The 16001-nt window shown below is 37.9% G+C and overlaps 1 protein-coding gene across 3 annotated transcripts in view; it reads right to left on the reverse strand.

The window, feature by feature from the left end:
• The window catches only part of TTC21A (tetratricopeptide repeat domain 21A), a 60725-nt gene that overhangs the window by 28278 nt on the left and 16446 nt on the right, over positions 1 to 16001 (reverse strand). For all 3 annotated transcript variants that reach the window (XM_042859533.2, XM_005297144.5, XM_008163007.4), the window contains 11 exons: positions 15709 to 15831; positions 14972 to 15129; positions 14085 to 14169; positions 13084 to 13182; positions 12192 to 12387; positions 7517 to 7614; positions 6365 to 6565; positions 5976 to 6105; positions 3403 to 3560; positions 2510 to 2725; positions 90 to 328 (listed from right to left, as the gene is read on the reverse strand). In XM_042859533.2, the coding sequence (XP_042715467.2) occupies positions 90 to 328; positions 2510 to 2725; positions 3403 to 3560; positions 5976 to 6105; positions 6365 to 6565; positions 7517 to 7614; positions 12192 to 12387; positions 13084 to 13182; positions 14085 to 14169; positions 14972 to 15129; positions 15709 to 15831 (1703 nt within the window). The remainder of the gene's footprint in view (positions 1 to 89; positions 329 to 2509; positions 2726 to 3402; positions 3561 to 5975; positions 6106 to 6364; positions 6566 to 7516; positions 7615 to 12191; positions 12388 to 13083; positions 13183 to 14084; positions 14170 to 14971; positions 15130 to 15708; positions 15832 to 16001) is intronic.

Here is a 16001-nt window from a genome sequence, read left to right on the forward strand (position 1 = left end):
TTTTTCTGTATATAAAGCCATCATCTTTTTAAAATAAAATATTTGAAAATGTAAACATTTTTAACAGAATTAATCTTAAACAATATTACCAATAACATCCAATGTATAGTCTCTTATCCTTCCGTATCTGAAGGTATATCTGAGCCATCTTTTCTTTAACCTCAGTATAATATGGCTGGCTTGGGGTGATATTTCTCAGCATGCTTAGCGCTATTTCCACTTCCCCTTTACTGAGAGCCAAATCTACATTAGCAACAGTGATGCGGATTTCCTCTGGAGTTCCACTAAATTCATTAATGGCATCCTGCATAATTTTAGTGGCTTCATGCTGGAATATTAAAAAATAAGTAAAATTGTAACTAAATTACTCTATTACCATCACAGGGTTAGCTGGTGCAAAATGTATTTCATTTTAAAGCAGTTGGGCTTGCCAAACCCATTTTCATTTCATATTAAACTGGAGGTTCAATTGAATCCAAAACCCTAATATTGCAAACAATGTGACCACTGCTTTTCTTTTCATGCTAACCAGTCTTGTCTCACGGTTACCTTCACAGTTCCCTTTTGTTTCCCCTGTCTGTTTGTTGTATCCATATGTTCAGTCTTATACTTAGATTGTAAGCTCCTCAGGGCATGTACTGTCTTTTGGTTGTGTGTTTGTACAGTGCTCACTACAGTGGGATTCTGGTCTATGACTGGTGTCTCTAGGCACTACTGCAATACAAATAAAGAATAGTGCGATGCTCTAAGTCTGACAGCTTGCAATGTTATATCTGGCATTGAATAAAAGTGTTTCCTTAAGCAAACAAGAGAACTATTGAAAAAGTTTAGGCTTTATTCAGCTAATCTATAACTGAGTAACTTGAAGGTTTGTGATATAGTCTATTTTTTAAATTTACTATATATAAGCAATAGTTATCTCCTTTGTAAATTATGTAAATATTTCAGACAACATGTGCTATCTACCTTTGAATAGCAGGCACCGATTTGAAAGTAGGTTATTTAGGGAAAATATTCAACCTAATTCTCTTTTGTTTGGAGACGCTTTATTTCAATTAACCAATTTGTCCCAACTCTAATGGCAAACTTTCTCATGAGCAATATATATTTGAATTGGCAAGAGAGGGAATGTTCAGCACTTCAGAACTGCATAGACTAATTCTCCATGAGGAGACAAGAATGACACTGGAAGCTGTCGATGCTATTATTACCCAAGGAAAAAAGACACCAGCAAATCATGAGACTTTCTTCATTGTCTATTCTCCTAATTTTTTTAAGTGTGTCAGAATGCGCTTCATTTTGGATTTATTGCAGTTGCCACATATCTCAGTTAAATAACTGATGACAAATTTTACTACACATAATTTAATGAGCACTACAGAGGACACTATGGACTATGCCCAAAAGAGTGCACATTTTATTCACTTGATTCCAAGAAATTCTGAGTGCCTATAGCTCACACTAAAGTGAAAGGCACATCTCAGGATCAGGCTCTAGACTAAGCTGAGGACAATGTATACACACATAATACACAAGATGACAGATATACTACTGTTTCCAGTTAGTACAGGTATTTTAAATTTGAAAGTATGAATTAAAATGTACCATGCAATTTTTGTTTCTAGTTAGAACTACAAATGGCCTTTTTTGAATGACTACTTATTGTGGGAATATTTAAATAGCCTTTTGAGGGTGAGATGGAAAGTTGACATATTCTGTATAAACACATGCTTTCAGATTAATTGCCATTAAGTAGCTCACAGGTAGTATAGAGGACAATATTATTACATACAATAATAACATAATATATAGTGGATAACTGATAACATGAATATCAACTATCCCCTCAGTGACATTTGGAATCATCATCATTGTATTGCTAAGGAACAGGGCAATTTTCATAGCCTAATGAAGTTATGAGCCTAATGAGACACTTGGACTAACTCTACAGTTCCTAAAATTTACAAAGTATAGACACATCATATAAAATATATGAGGAGCTTGCTACAATAAATGGACTGTATACCAAAAGGACTTCTTCTTTGAAGAGTATTTACAACTGTGCTGTTGGGTTCAAAATCCCTATAGTTTGAAAAATTAAGACTCTTTTACTATGTAAGAAAAGTATAGTTCCGGTGTGACTGCCCCTCAAAACTGCTTAGGGAGGCCCAATAAGACTGATTCTGTACCTTCTTCTAGATGTCTCCTTTTCCTACAAGGTCAGATACAGACTGGAAACAGAAAGGCCTCCTATGGGTCAATTTACAATCATAAAATATCATATCTGCCTAATGAATTTCACAACATCTTTCAAGAGATATTTTAGCAACTAATCTAGATTACAAACATCATTCTTGTTGTGCTCTATTAATGTATGGCCAGTTTAGTTTTCCTTACCAAATTTCATTACTCTAGATTTGCCTAATCAGAACGGCTCCTGACTTTTTAATTAAAAATGTATTTATAACATTCTCCTTACTGAAAATGTAGTTTATATTCAATTTCTTACCAGTTCCCCATTGAGTCGAAGAGCTTCTGCAAGTTCCAGATATATGGACACCCATTCACTGGTTGTTATACTGGTACCAAGGATTTTTTTACTTTCACCTTTCTTCATATAAGGTAAACTGATAATCATTTTTAAAATTTTTATGGCTTCTGGATAATCTCCTACTTTATTCAGTGCTCTGGCCTTGATGAAGTGATACAGTGGATAATCACGAACCTGACAAAAGTAGTAAGTATATGCTGTATGATCATGATAAAAATTCAGTTACTTTGCAACCAGAGCCTGATCCTGCAACAATTACTTATGCAAGTACTCAAAGTCTATTCTCAATTGCTGGTTGTCATGAAACCATTACTGTGGAATTGTCAAGTACACTGAAACCACTTTGACTTGGAACACTAAATAGATGTCCTTCTGATATAGATAAATTGCTCTCAACTCAAGAATGTTCACTCGAAAATAAAACTAAGAAAATATCTCAAGATCATAAATGTTGTAACCCTTTTTGTTAGGAAGGCATCTGTTACTACAGATAGGGAGAAGAAAAGTGACCACTCTCAGGACATTAGACCACACCCTTTACTGTAGCTCCTCCCATACATTTGATATGGTGATAAAGAGACAGCCACGAAATATCACTAGATGGGGAGTACTGACTCTTCTGAAAGCACTAACATACAAAAGTGAACAAATGGGGTATGGAGTTGTATGCCACTGCTGAAGCTGGTATCAGTATATCTGCATTTCTCATTTCTGTGTAAGTTACTTAAGGGTATTTCCTAAGAGAAAAATGTTTAGTACAACATATAAGGGATTAACTCACACAGCGTATTGTATATTGTGAACAAATACTTCCAATAAAAAGATTTTTTGTAGTAAGTACTAGCTCTTACCTGAAAATTATGACTGACCCCCAACTCCAATGAATGAGAACACTCTCTGAAATTTCCTTGGGACAGATAGATCTGGGCCATGAGAAGATGGACATCTGCTGATGTAGGATCCAAATCTAGACAACGTTGCAGAGTACCCTGTGCATTTTCCAACTCACCTAAAAAACAACTGACCATTTTCTTTTGTTTTGACCTGCTTTTCTTACGAACTGTCTGAAATGAGCAACATGAATATTCTGCAAATGTAATGTCTGATATGCGTCATGATGCTGTCAGTATCTCATATGAGAAAAGAGCCAGAGCCTTTAACCTATGAAGCATATAATTCCCCCTTAAGGATGAGAGCATAAAATAAATAAAACATGATGTACAGAGCATGTCCAAAGTGCCAGTTTGTCAAATATATTCTATAGCTTCGTGGTATTCTTCATGGTCTTACATGTAGTTCTTACTGACTTTGCAGATCTGATGAAAATTCACTTGCTCTGCTTGGGTCTCTGGCAGTTAAAGGAGCATCAACCAGAGAAGCCCAGCTGTGTGATGCAGGGAAATAGCATTCTGACTCCCGGAGTAAGAATCACCAGAATATTACTGTACTTCTCTCCCAGCAACCAGAATGGGAGAGACGATAAAGGAGAGAAGAAACAACCTTCTGTTTTTTCCTCCAGATGAGAAGATTGGAAATACAATGTTTAAGGAGTAGGAGAGAACCACAAAATAGTTCTGGTATGATGTCTTGACATTGTTATGACGTTTGCCTTATGCTTTTACATTATTATTATTTTTACTTTAAAACATTCATCAGTGTAGTGTCTTGGCATCAATTAAATCAATTTAGAAATGATAATAAATCCCTTGACAGGGGAACTCTCTAACTATTGCTAACACAAATATAAGCCCCATTCTTTGGAGGAATATACAAGTATGTTGAGTCTCAGAGACAACATATAGGTGCAAAATCTCATTTCAGCTTTACAGTGTGATTATATGGTGGTGTCACAACTTTGATTTCAACAATGAAGCTCTACAGTTCCGTTCTCCAGTACTGCTTTGGAATAACTTTAAATAAAGGGGCATTTTACCAGATAATTTAATTAAAGGATGATGTAGTTCCAGCCAGGCTAGTAATGGCTCCCACAGAGACCACCTTATTCAATGCAGACACTCAATGCCACAAATGTCTTATATAGCCATTGGCAGTCATTTACATTTTCTGCTCTTTCATTACAACCTCTGGAGACTGGATCTGTGCCCATAAGGCCAAGAGAATATTTAGTTGGAAATGCAACAGGAGTAGTATTTTCATCAGATCCTAGCATTTTTTTTCCACTTTTGAGAAATAGTAATGGCTGGTTTAATCCCAGTAATGAACATATTCCTAATGATCATATTTTCTTCTCTCTCAGTTTCATTATCATAAACCAAATAATGACAATTTCCTAAACATTTTACTACTCCTACCCTTGAAAACTGCCACTTGCATGAGCCAGTGTCAAAATCCACCTATGTTTCAAATTTTGTGGTGTAATGTAATTTTATTGGACAAACTGAGGGACACAAAGCAACAGAATACGTCAAAAGGTACTAAGAGACAAGGTGGGTGAGGTAATATCTTTTATTGAACCAACTTCTGTTGGTGGGATTGTCCCAGACCTGAAGAAGACTGCTATGTAAGTTCAAAAGCTTGTCTCTCTCGCCAACAGAAGTTGGGCCAATAAAAGTTATAGCCTCACCCATCTTTTCTCTCTAATATCCTGGGACCAACATGGCTACAACAACACTGCATACATCAAAAGGTAACAAGGAGTCTGGCGGCACCTTAAAGACTAAGAGATTTATTTGGGCATAAGCTTTCGTGGATAAAAACCTCACTTCTTCAGATGCATAGATTGAAAGTTACAGATGCAGGCATTATATACACTGACACATGGAGAGCAGGGAGTTACTTTGCAAGTGGAGAACCAGTGTTGACAGGGCCAATTCAATCAGGGTGGATGTAGTCCACTCCCAGTAATAGATGAGGAGGTGTCAATTCCAGGAGAGGAAAAGCTGCTTCTGTAATGAGCCAGCCACTCCCAGTCCCTATTCAAGCCCAGATTAATGGTGTTAAATTTGCAAATGAATTTTAGTTCTGCTGTTTCTCTTTGAAGTCTGTTTCTGAAGTTTTTTTGTTCAATGATAGTGACTTTTAAATCTGTAATAGAATGACCAGGGAGATTGAAGTGTTCACTTACTGGCTTTTGTATGTTACCATTCCTGATGTCCGATTTGTGTCCATTTATTCTTTTGCGGAGGGACTATCCGGTTTGGCCAATGTACATGGCAGAGAGGCATGTACATGCATGAAAGCTTATGCCCAAATAAATCTGTTAGTCTTTAAGGTGCCACCAGACTCCTTGTTGTTTTTGTAGATACAGACTAACACGGCTACCCCCTGATATCAAAAGGTACTAACTCAGTTTAATCCAAATTTTCAGAATGTGTTCTGGCTGTCAATGAGTCTTAAGCCTAATCATTTCTTAGCATGTACATTTTTCTTTTTCTTTGGATTTAACAAAATGGTCTAGTCTTACCTGATAAATATTTGACTTGTGCCATTAGATAAAGAGGCTCCAGCATACCAGGAGCAGCTTTAACCACTGGATTCAAAATTATAGCTGCTTGTTTAAGAAAAGGAGATACAATTTGACCAGGTGACCTAGGCTAAGAAAAATTAAGAATTAGATTGTCCTTACTACATATTTTCCAGAAGTATAGTATACAGAGTACCATTTCAAAAGGAAAACATATTGGTGTCTAGTCTCTCCTCCATTTCTACATATATCATCTCTTAAGTTCAACGAAAGTTATGGACATGTATTCTGGAGAAATTAAACATCTAGATTTCTAAATTACAATATCAAAGTTAAATATCAACAGACAATAAATGAATACTACATATTTTATCTAAAATATTTCTCACCTGTTTGGGACAGAAGACTAAATATTCCTTCACGATTTCAATCAGGAACATGGGGTTTAGTTTTTCATAGTATTCCATGCTCAGAGGAAGGCCGTGCAAAGCAGAAAAATGAAGTTCTGCAGCTTCATTCAAAAGGGCAGTTGCAACTGGTTCATTCTTGTTTTTCTTTGAAGCAATAACTGCCTGAAGATAAACTAGAACCTGTAAAAAGGAAAATTCCACATTTTACTACATTAGGACAAATGCTGTCTTTGGATAAGTGCACATAGCTCCAGTGGATTTCAGTGCAAAGACAGAGTGATCATCTGAAGATAGTTTTAGGCTACTTACATCTGTTTACATCAAATTGTGTGTTTTATTTTGGGAACTATCCCATCCCTTGTCTAAATGTTGGACCTTTAGGGCTTTGTATAGTCATTTACATCCATGCAAATAAGTATCAAATTAGTTTAAAACACTACTAAATCATAAGATAAGTATGTGCTTTAAGTGCTTTGCTAGACTGGGGCTGGAGTGCTCAGCATCTTGCATGACTGAAGCACAGATGGTGTTGCACCTTAGAAGCATTCAGAAACTACAGCTAGAGCAGAATGTGGTCCACTTGTTAAGAAGCATCCCCCACTGGGTGCATGTTACACTTGTGTTCCAGGGTTTGCACTGGCTGCTAATCAATTTCCAGATGAAGATTGATATTGATTTTGACCTATAAACTCCTAAATGGCAGGGACTATCTGCTTAAAAGACTGTCTTTCCCCATGTGATACAAAAGCAATTGCAATAATTGTGCTAGAGCTAACAACCCTGATTAAATAAAAGGAGGCTGGCAGTAGTGTTTTCTGTGAGGGTTCCTTGATTCTGGAACATTTGGTAGTCTTCAGAACATCCTTCAAGACCTAGCGGTCCCTTCCTGCTTTTCTCGAGGATGAATTGTGTGGGGAAATGGAGTTGGGAAAGTTTTTAGGCAGTCTAGTTCTGAAGATTGATTTAATATATTTTGTTAATGTTTGTGGGACAGATTCTGTCAGTCAATGAAGTTACCCTGGATTTACACCAGCATAACTGCGCAGAATTTTGAAGGTATGCAATGTGCCCGGAACATGTGTAGAAATGAAGAACAAAAATACAGTAAACAATTGTATTTCTATATCTAACCGCAGATTTTCCAATGGACTGCTGAACTTCCTTTAAGAATTCCAGCTGATGCTCTGCTTCATCCAGCTTCCCTTCCAGCACCTGGCACCAAATAATACCTGTAATGCAACAACGTTAATACAATAACATGTCATGTGTTTAGAAATACAATAAAAAGGAATTTTAACCACAACAATAAAAAAGTTACTTGCCTTACAGTAATTTGGTTCTTTGAGATGTTCTGTCCATGTGGATCCCACTCTTGGTACACAAGCACCCTGTGTGCATGAGATTGGATTCTTTGGACTAGCAATGTTCGTTGGGCTGTTCATGCACCTTGCATATCCATGAGCCCTTCATTCAAGGGCACAAAGGGCAGGGCAGCCCCAACTTCCACTCAGTTCCTTCACCAATACAGAATCCCAAGTTTAAAGGACTCTGCATTAGCAAGAAGGAGGGCGGATTATGGGATCCAGGTGGACAAAACATCTGGAAGAACTACAATTACTCTAAGGTAAGTAACCGTTTTTTCTTCTTCAGGTATTTTTCATACAGATCTCACTCTGATTGGCACGCAGAGTCCTATCTAAACAAGGACTGTAAAACTCCCTTGCCAAATTGGGCATCAGATCTAAAGGCCAACATGAGAAAATAATATCTTGTAAAGATATGTACTGAACTTCAAGTAGACGCTATACAGACTTCAAGTATAGAGATCCCTACTGGCAAGGAGGCTGCCTGAGCTCTAGAAGAATGTGCTTTGATGTGAGATGGTGAAGTTAGGATTTCCTATTAACTGAAAAAGTTAATATAGTCTGACACCTATTTTGAGAGTCTGTGTGTTGGCTTCTGGATTTGTCACCAAAAGAAACAAAGTATCTCGATCATTTGTGGTTTGTTTTTTTCTTATTCAGACAGTAAGGAGAGAGTTCTTAAAACATACAGAATGTGAAGTTTAGTTTTTGCAGAAGACAAGTGATGTCTTGGAAAGAACACTGGTAGGTGAATAAACTGATTTAATGGAAATACAAGATGCTTCAGGTAGAAATTTGGGGTGTGGAGAAAGACTAGCTATCCTTATGGAAGGTGCTATACAGTGGTCCTGCGATCAGTGCTGGGATCTGCCTCGTCCTGAGAGCAGAGGTAATGATTACCAAGAATTCCATGTCAATAGACAAATGATACAAAGAACAAGACGACAGACTCAAATGGAGGCGTCAGCAAAGACAGTCAAACTACATCTAAGTCTCAGGGAAAAACCTTCAACAGGTAGGAACAGGTGTTAACCTTTTCAAAAATGTGGTTACCATAGAATGGAGAAAAACTCTGTGGCCCTTTATGGCTGCTAAGTGAACTTTAACAGAGAGACCTGAGTGTTTCAAAGATAAATTATCAAGATGATTGGTATAGAGATCTCTACGGGGAGAAGGTTATGGCAAGCAGCCAATACTGAAAACCTCTTCCACTTGGCCACAGTAATAAGCCTTGTTGAAGGCTTTCTGCTCTGAATGAGAAAGTCATAACTGCTGTAGAGCGGTATTCATCTTCTAATATTAGCCAGCTAATGTTCAAGCTGTCAGATACAAAGATGATGCTTTCAGGTGTAGAATCACATGTTGGTTCTGTGATATGTCAATTTACATGCCATACCTGCATAAGAGGTAGATATGCGTTGTGAGCTAGACAAATTGCCCTGAGTTCTAGTATGATTATATGTAGTTGAGATTCTGCCAGGGACCACAGTCCTTGTGTCTGTAGATGAGCCAGATGTGTCCCCCTGGCCCTATTTGGAGGTGTCCATCAGAGGAGCATTTTGGGAGTTGGAGACACAGGCATCACACCTAGTAGACATTTAGTGGATCCTTCCACCAGAGTAGTGATGACAGGATATTCTCAGTAATCACTACTTGCAGATTCACGCCATCTGTTTGGCTGATAGACTAACTTTAGTAATTGTTGGAGTGGACAGACACAACATGGCAGTATCATGTATGTGCAAGAGGTTACATGACCCAGAAGTCTGAGACAGACTTTTTTAGTGATGTCCTTGGCTGAATCTTAAGATCTGATATAAGATGACTCATGGTGTCAAACCACACTTGAGGGAGACAAACCCTTGCTGACTTTGAATCAAGACGCATATCTATAAACTGGCGATGGTGATTGGTGCCAGGACACAGTCATAGAGCAGTTCTCTTTCCTACCATGGCCAGGAGGAGCAATTGACTGACCCAAGGGGATCTGTGTGATGATGTCAGTAGACTCTGTTGAGGTGCCAGGTCTCTTCGAGTCCAAGGAGACTCAGGATCCAGGACCACTGGCTAAATAGTTTTGAAGCAACAGGAGGTTCTTTTTACAAAGGGGTCTCAGAACCAGGCACACCTTTTATTTAGCATTTTAACAAAAATAATTTCAATCAGGTGTCTCCAGCCTATTAGGTGACATTTGAAAAAAATCTACAGATCAAATATTTTTCAGGGACGCATCCCTCACCAAAGCCAGAAACACACTTAACATACGCTCATTTAAGGGGATGTCTGCCACACTGGCTAGAAAGATTTTAAAATTTGGAGACATAGCTTCCACCACAGGGATGATACCTACATATAGTACCAAGATAACTTGAGGAACTAAAATTTCCCCCACCTTTGTTAAAAGAGCCAATGGCCTAACTAGGTACTAATAACTATAAGAACTAACACTAATGGTCAGAAGAATAAGAAAGATACAGCTATGGGGTAGCACAGGACACTGAGGAAGTTCCATCTCGCTGCCACAGGTCATAAGAAGGAACTGAGTGGCAGATGGGCCCTCTCCATCCTTTATGCCCTTGGGTGAGGAGCTTGAGGACATGCAGGGCACAAGTGCAGACCTAGAGGCCACTGCTGAACAAATCTGATCTTGTGTGCATGGGGCACCTATAGCACGGTCCATGTGGGCAAATACCCAAAGAAGTTATTTCTAAATTGATAAAAAAAATGTTAAATTGATCTATACTCCACATTATTATCCAAACTGAACAATCTATCACTAATCATCAAAAACACTTTAGCATGTCCTTAACTTTAGGCATTTGCTTGAATCTTAGCTTCAGTGGAATTTTTAAATGTGTTTAAAGTTAAATAAATGTTTAAGTGCTTTGCTGAACTGAGGCCTATGAAGTGCCCAATCTTGCAAGGTACTAAGTGTTATGTGCCCTCAACTGACGTTGATTTCAGTGATAAAGGAGCTATTCGTACATTGCAATATTGGGCCGTAGGCATGCCTTTTTTTTTTTTTTGAGATTTGCAGCACTTACAAGACTGCAACTCTAACAAAGATTCATAGATTCATATGAATCTTTGTTAGAGTTGCAGTCTTGTAAGTAAAGAGCATTATAAGTGGGACTTCTAGCTCCGCCCATTATTAAGGCTGTCCGACACTTCCCAATTTAAGACTTGTTTTCAGTTGCTTATAACTTTGCCAAATTTAACTACTTGGGCTGAAATTTTCCACTCTGGGTGTTTGCCTCAAGTTGAATTTTTTTCAAAATTTAAATTTCAACAATTTCTAAGATGAAAACTAGGAAAAATATGTTGTTTTCTCAATGTTAAAAAATCCTAGCAATCTTTTCTTTGAGAAGCTCTTGCTTGTGCTCTGGAACAGGGACTTGAAATCTGGCAAGGGGCAGGCCTTTGTGTCAGGGATGTGCCTTTTGCTGTTCCTGTTAAAATCTGCCCAACAGGGACAGGAAAGTGCAAGGCAAGATTTTAGACTGGCATAGTCTTGAAGAGTTTGCTTGCAAGGCAGAGTCAGGAGGCTGACACACAGCTTAGCAGCAGCAAAGCTCTTACTTGCTGAGGCCCTGGGGAACACAGTGGCTCACAGGTCTGGGTGCCTTGAGGAAGATGCCACAAGGCCAAAACCAGAAAAGCTCTCAGGTCCAGGTAAAGCTATTCAGGAGTATGGAAGGTAGTGCCCAGATGCAAGAATGCATGAGCGACAATGGCACCAACAGTTGGAACTGAAAAGGTTGCGCTTAGAAATGCAGAAGTTGCAGATACTGTACAGCTACCAGGAGAAGGAGAAACACTGTGAGAAGCATAATAAACAGAGACTTTATGAGGAGATTCAGTGGATGTGAACACAAGCTGTGATTGAAGTGATGAGTAAAGGCCTTCATAGACTATAAGTTCATAAAACTCCTGCACATTTGAAAACTATATTGCAGTCAGTAGATAGGGATGACTTGTTTTCAGATTTTTATGGTGTGGATGACATTTGTATCTATGCAAACATACAAAAGACCTTATGGGCTTGTAATATCAAATTTTCCCCTTTGGTAGAAGAATCCCCCACCTACCCTTTTAGGGCAGTTATAAATCCCTTTTGTGCCACTGAAGCAGTGCAAAAGGGACTAAGCCCAGCCCAAGGATCTGGCCCACATACTCCATATATATGAGTGTATGTAAAAATACAAATGTTAATGCAAAAAAGGAAAACCAAAAACATAGATCAAACCCAGTTGCATTCAGATATTACATCTATTAATAAAAAAAGAAGCTGAACTAGCTGGTGTGTTGAAATATTATTGGTATTTGTTTCCAATAGTATCCACAATGTGCTAACACTTTCCAAACACAAAGGAAGGCAGATTCTCTGCCCCAAAGACCTTAAAATTATCACAGTTCTCTTAAAATAACCAACCCAACCCTACCTGTTAGAGCATCTACACTGCTTTCATCCAGCTCCATTGCTCTTCTATACCACACAGAAGCATCTTTCCACTTCCCCTGAAGAATTAGTTGATATCCCAGCTCGTTAGCAAAACATGCATCTGAAGACTTTAATTTTGTATAAGAGCGTTCAATAAATCCATATATTAGCTGCAAGATTTGTTGATTCTTCCCACACTGAAAGTAACAAAATTCACATGGACTACTGAACAATGTTCAGAATATAAAGAAACAGACATTTTACAAAAAATTCCAATTCAGTCAAGATAAAACGGGGGGAAATAAGTACTTAAATATAGCAAATCTACAAAATAGTTAAAAATAAAATAGACCCACTGTCTTGGAATACCAAGCAGTAAATAGAATATTTGGAGTGAAATCATGGCTCCACTGAAGTCAACGGGGCTGAGATTTCATTTCTGAGGAATATCCAATGGGTGGCCAAACATAATATGTATCATTCATAGAGCTTGTCTCCAATATCAAGGGTGAATCCACTTCACCTATAACAAAGCCAGAATAATTGAGTTCTAGGTATGGGTAGAAATTGTCAAGGAAAAATGCTGGTTTTTCTGTTATGTGTAACTATTTCCTGTGAAATTCTCTGAGTATGTGAATGACATAGTCTAGATAACAGCTATGCCAGATAACACTATGCTAACTAATGAATCTCGGTTTTCCGCTTGAGACATTTCTTCAAATTGATGCCTGCAAACTTCTTAGCATTGTAGATTTTATGAACTCTGCAGAAAAGTCAGACGGTACCCTTAAGTTTGTAAGTTTATAATGGAAAACTAGTCACACCTGCAACTATGTAGTTGCTTCCACAGATGCATAATTACTATCAGTTTTTAAACAAACAAACATGCTTACCAATCTACTGACCACAAGGATTTTTCGAAGATGTAAGTCTGCATTATGAGGTTCTTTAGTCTCCAAAGAATGAATAAAATCTCTAAGTTGAAATGATGCCTGCAGAAAAAAATATTTAATGAACTAATGAATTTATTTCAAAATTAGAGAGAATAATTCAGATAATACTACCATTCTTTACACAAGAGTCCTTTGAATGGTACACAGGGTAAAATTCATGACCCAAACAAAGTCTGAGTAGACTGTTGGGATGGAGTATAGAATCCTTTATCAAGACAGCAGGCAAAATACAGGGCTCAGTGGCTGCTACTCAAGCCCATGGGCTTCATAATCATGAACCCATTGACCTCTCCTCTGCCTCTTCATCGGCCTACTCCAACCCCTACTCCATAGCCTACACCAGCTACGTCACATGAAAATGATGTGAACTCTCCCTGTACTTCTGTTCTACAGGAGAATTACGAATGTTCTGTTACAGACTTCCATCACTATTGTGCTGCTGGATGAATTCTATTCTAACTGCAGAAATTACTTGGCTAAGTAAATTAGCATTGTGATTTACAGCGTACATTTATAACAGTTTAGGATACTAACCATAAACTGGCTCACGTGCCTTTCCACCAACTACATTTCCTCTTATTGCTCTTAGAATCACAGAACCACTTAAGCTAAAATGCACCTCTAGAAGGCCATCTAGTCCATCCCTTGCACTTCAGAAATCTGGAAGGAATCTAAAGATAGGATTGATGCAGGTGAGCTTTGAAGACTACATTCCAGCATCAAGTGTGAATGAAAGCATAATATTGATATTGGAGAGATAGGGCTATGCTCTGATGGTGACAGAGGATGGTTTGGGAGTCATGGAGTGTTGGGATGTCTTCTAGGATTAGAACCTCTTCATACCACTTCTCTTGAAAAAGTACCATGAGGTCTTTAAGGATCACAAAAAAATCAAGGCCTCAGCTTTATACTTCAAATACTAGTAAATATAGAATACTCACTGCATTCAAGTTTCCAGTTCTTGAAAGCTCATTTACAATACTAGCTTGAAGTCCATCTATATTGGTCTCATCTTTGCTCAGGATTCTTAAACAATAATTATTATATGTAAGTCGCATACAAGTTTTACAAAGCAAAACAGAATACAGTACATACAGTTATTTTTTAATAGATTCAGCGTGTTCTCTGATGTTGAAAGATAATCTAGTCATTGAGTGAAAGCTTCATAAATGATACATTTCTACATTTCTAATTGTGGTAAAAAGGGAAAGTAGGGGTAGGAAAAACTGTGGCTCTAAAGTATCCAAGGGTACATCTACACAGCAAAGTTTCAGACAGTGAGTTTCAGAGCCCAGATCAAATTGATTTGAGCTCACAGGGCTAAAAATATCTGAGTAGACATTCGGTCTCAGGCTGGAGCCCAGGCTCTGAGATCTGTCAAGAGAGGAAGAGCTTAGAGCCCACGGCTGCATCCTGAGCGTGAATGTCTACATGGCTATTTTCAGCCCCATATCACAGGCCCTACAAGCCTAAGACAGTTGACCTGAGCTCTGAGACACTGATAGGTAGGGTTTTTTGCTATGTAGACATAATCTGAGAATTTACACTCTGATATAAGTAACAAATACTGTCCCAGGGACACACATTTCAGTTACTATGAAACTGTGCTTAATATCAGGAAAAATTATTCTGGGACCTCATGGAAGACAATTGCTTAAAATATTTTAAGTAGTTAAATGTATTTTGAGGAAATGAATCTGAAGAAGAAATATACTCTTAACTTTACAAATATATGTGTAACAACTTTATAGAGGCATGTAGTAGAATTTAGAAACAAAATTACATATCTTAGTCTGTTCTGGATTTGTTTGGTTTTTATCATCCCTACCTTAGTGCAGTTTCTAAAGTTTGCTCCCAGTCTTGCTGAGTTAAAAATAGCCTCATCTTGAGGATAAATGCAGGTATGAAACCAGAAAAATTGACTATTATTTGGTTAACTACTTCCAGAGCACCTGAATAGTTCTGTTGCATCATGAAATATCTTGCCTATGGAGGGGAAAAAAAAGAAAGAAAAACAATCTCATTGATTCAGAAAAGTGGCAGATTGTACTAATATGCTAATGGAATATCATTAAATTGGTAGCTAATTATCATCTGCTTCATTATTTGAACCAGCAAAAGATCCAGATCACTTATTTTTGTGGCAACTGGAGCCAACAAGAAGGGGGATTAAATTCAGGGCCTCCCAGCCCTCCCTACATAGTCATCACAAGACTCACCAGTTTTAGAGAACTGGACCCCAGCATCTCCCAGTCCCTTCTTACTTTCATGGTCAGGACTAGCAAGGGAGGAGCTGGAAGTTAATGGGAGTTAGGCACCAAACCTGCTTAGGCACTTTTGAAAATCTTACAAGGCTCCTATTTGCATCTTTAGGTGCCTAAATCCCTTTGAAAACAGGCTATATATTTCTGGAAAGCAACCTAGGAGTCAACAATGGTATGAGTGGGCACAGGAAAAGGAAGTTGTCCTGTGTCCTCTCTGTCAAAAATGAAGTCCAATGACAATGAGTGAAGTAAGAAGAAAAGTATAAAATAGAGTTAAAAAACCCCCAAGAATTAACTATACCTTTCCCATCATCCCAAATATATCGGTGGTGTCTTGGATCCCTTCGTCTAAGTATTTGATAGATTTCTTAATAGCATGCTGTTTGTCAGATGTACAGTACACCCATCCTTTAAGCATAAGACCCTGTAAAGGTAAAAAAAAAAATCCATATATTTTAAGTTACACAATAGGCAAATCATAATATGCAGTGAAAAGTCTTAATTTCTTGTCTCAAGTACATTTATTTTTGTTTAAATATTTAAATGCATAAAAATAATAAAAAGATGCCTTTCACAATCGCTAAGCACCTTTGA

Source organism: Chrysemys picta, chromosome 2 (genome assembly GCF_011386835.1).
Source record: "Chrysemys picta bellii isolate R12L10 chromosome 2, ASM1138683v2, whole genome shotgun sequence".
NCBI classification, from domain to species: domain Eukaryota; kingdom Metazoa; phylum Chordata; order Testudines; family Emydidae; genus Chrysemys; species Chrysemys picta.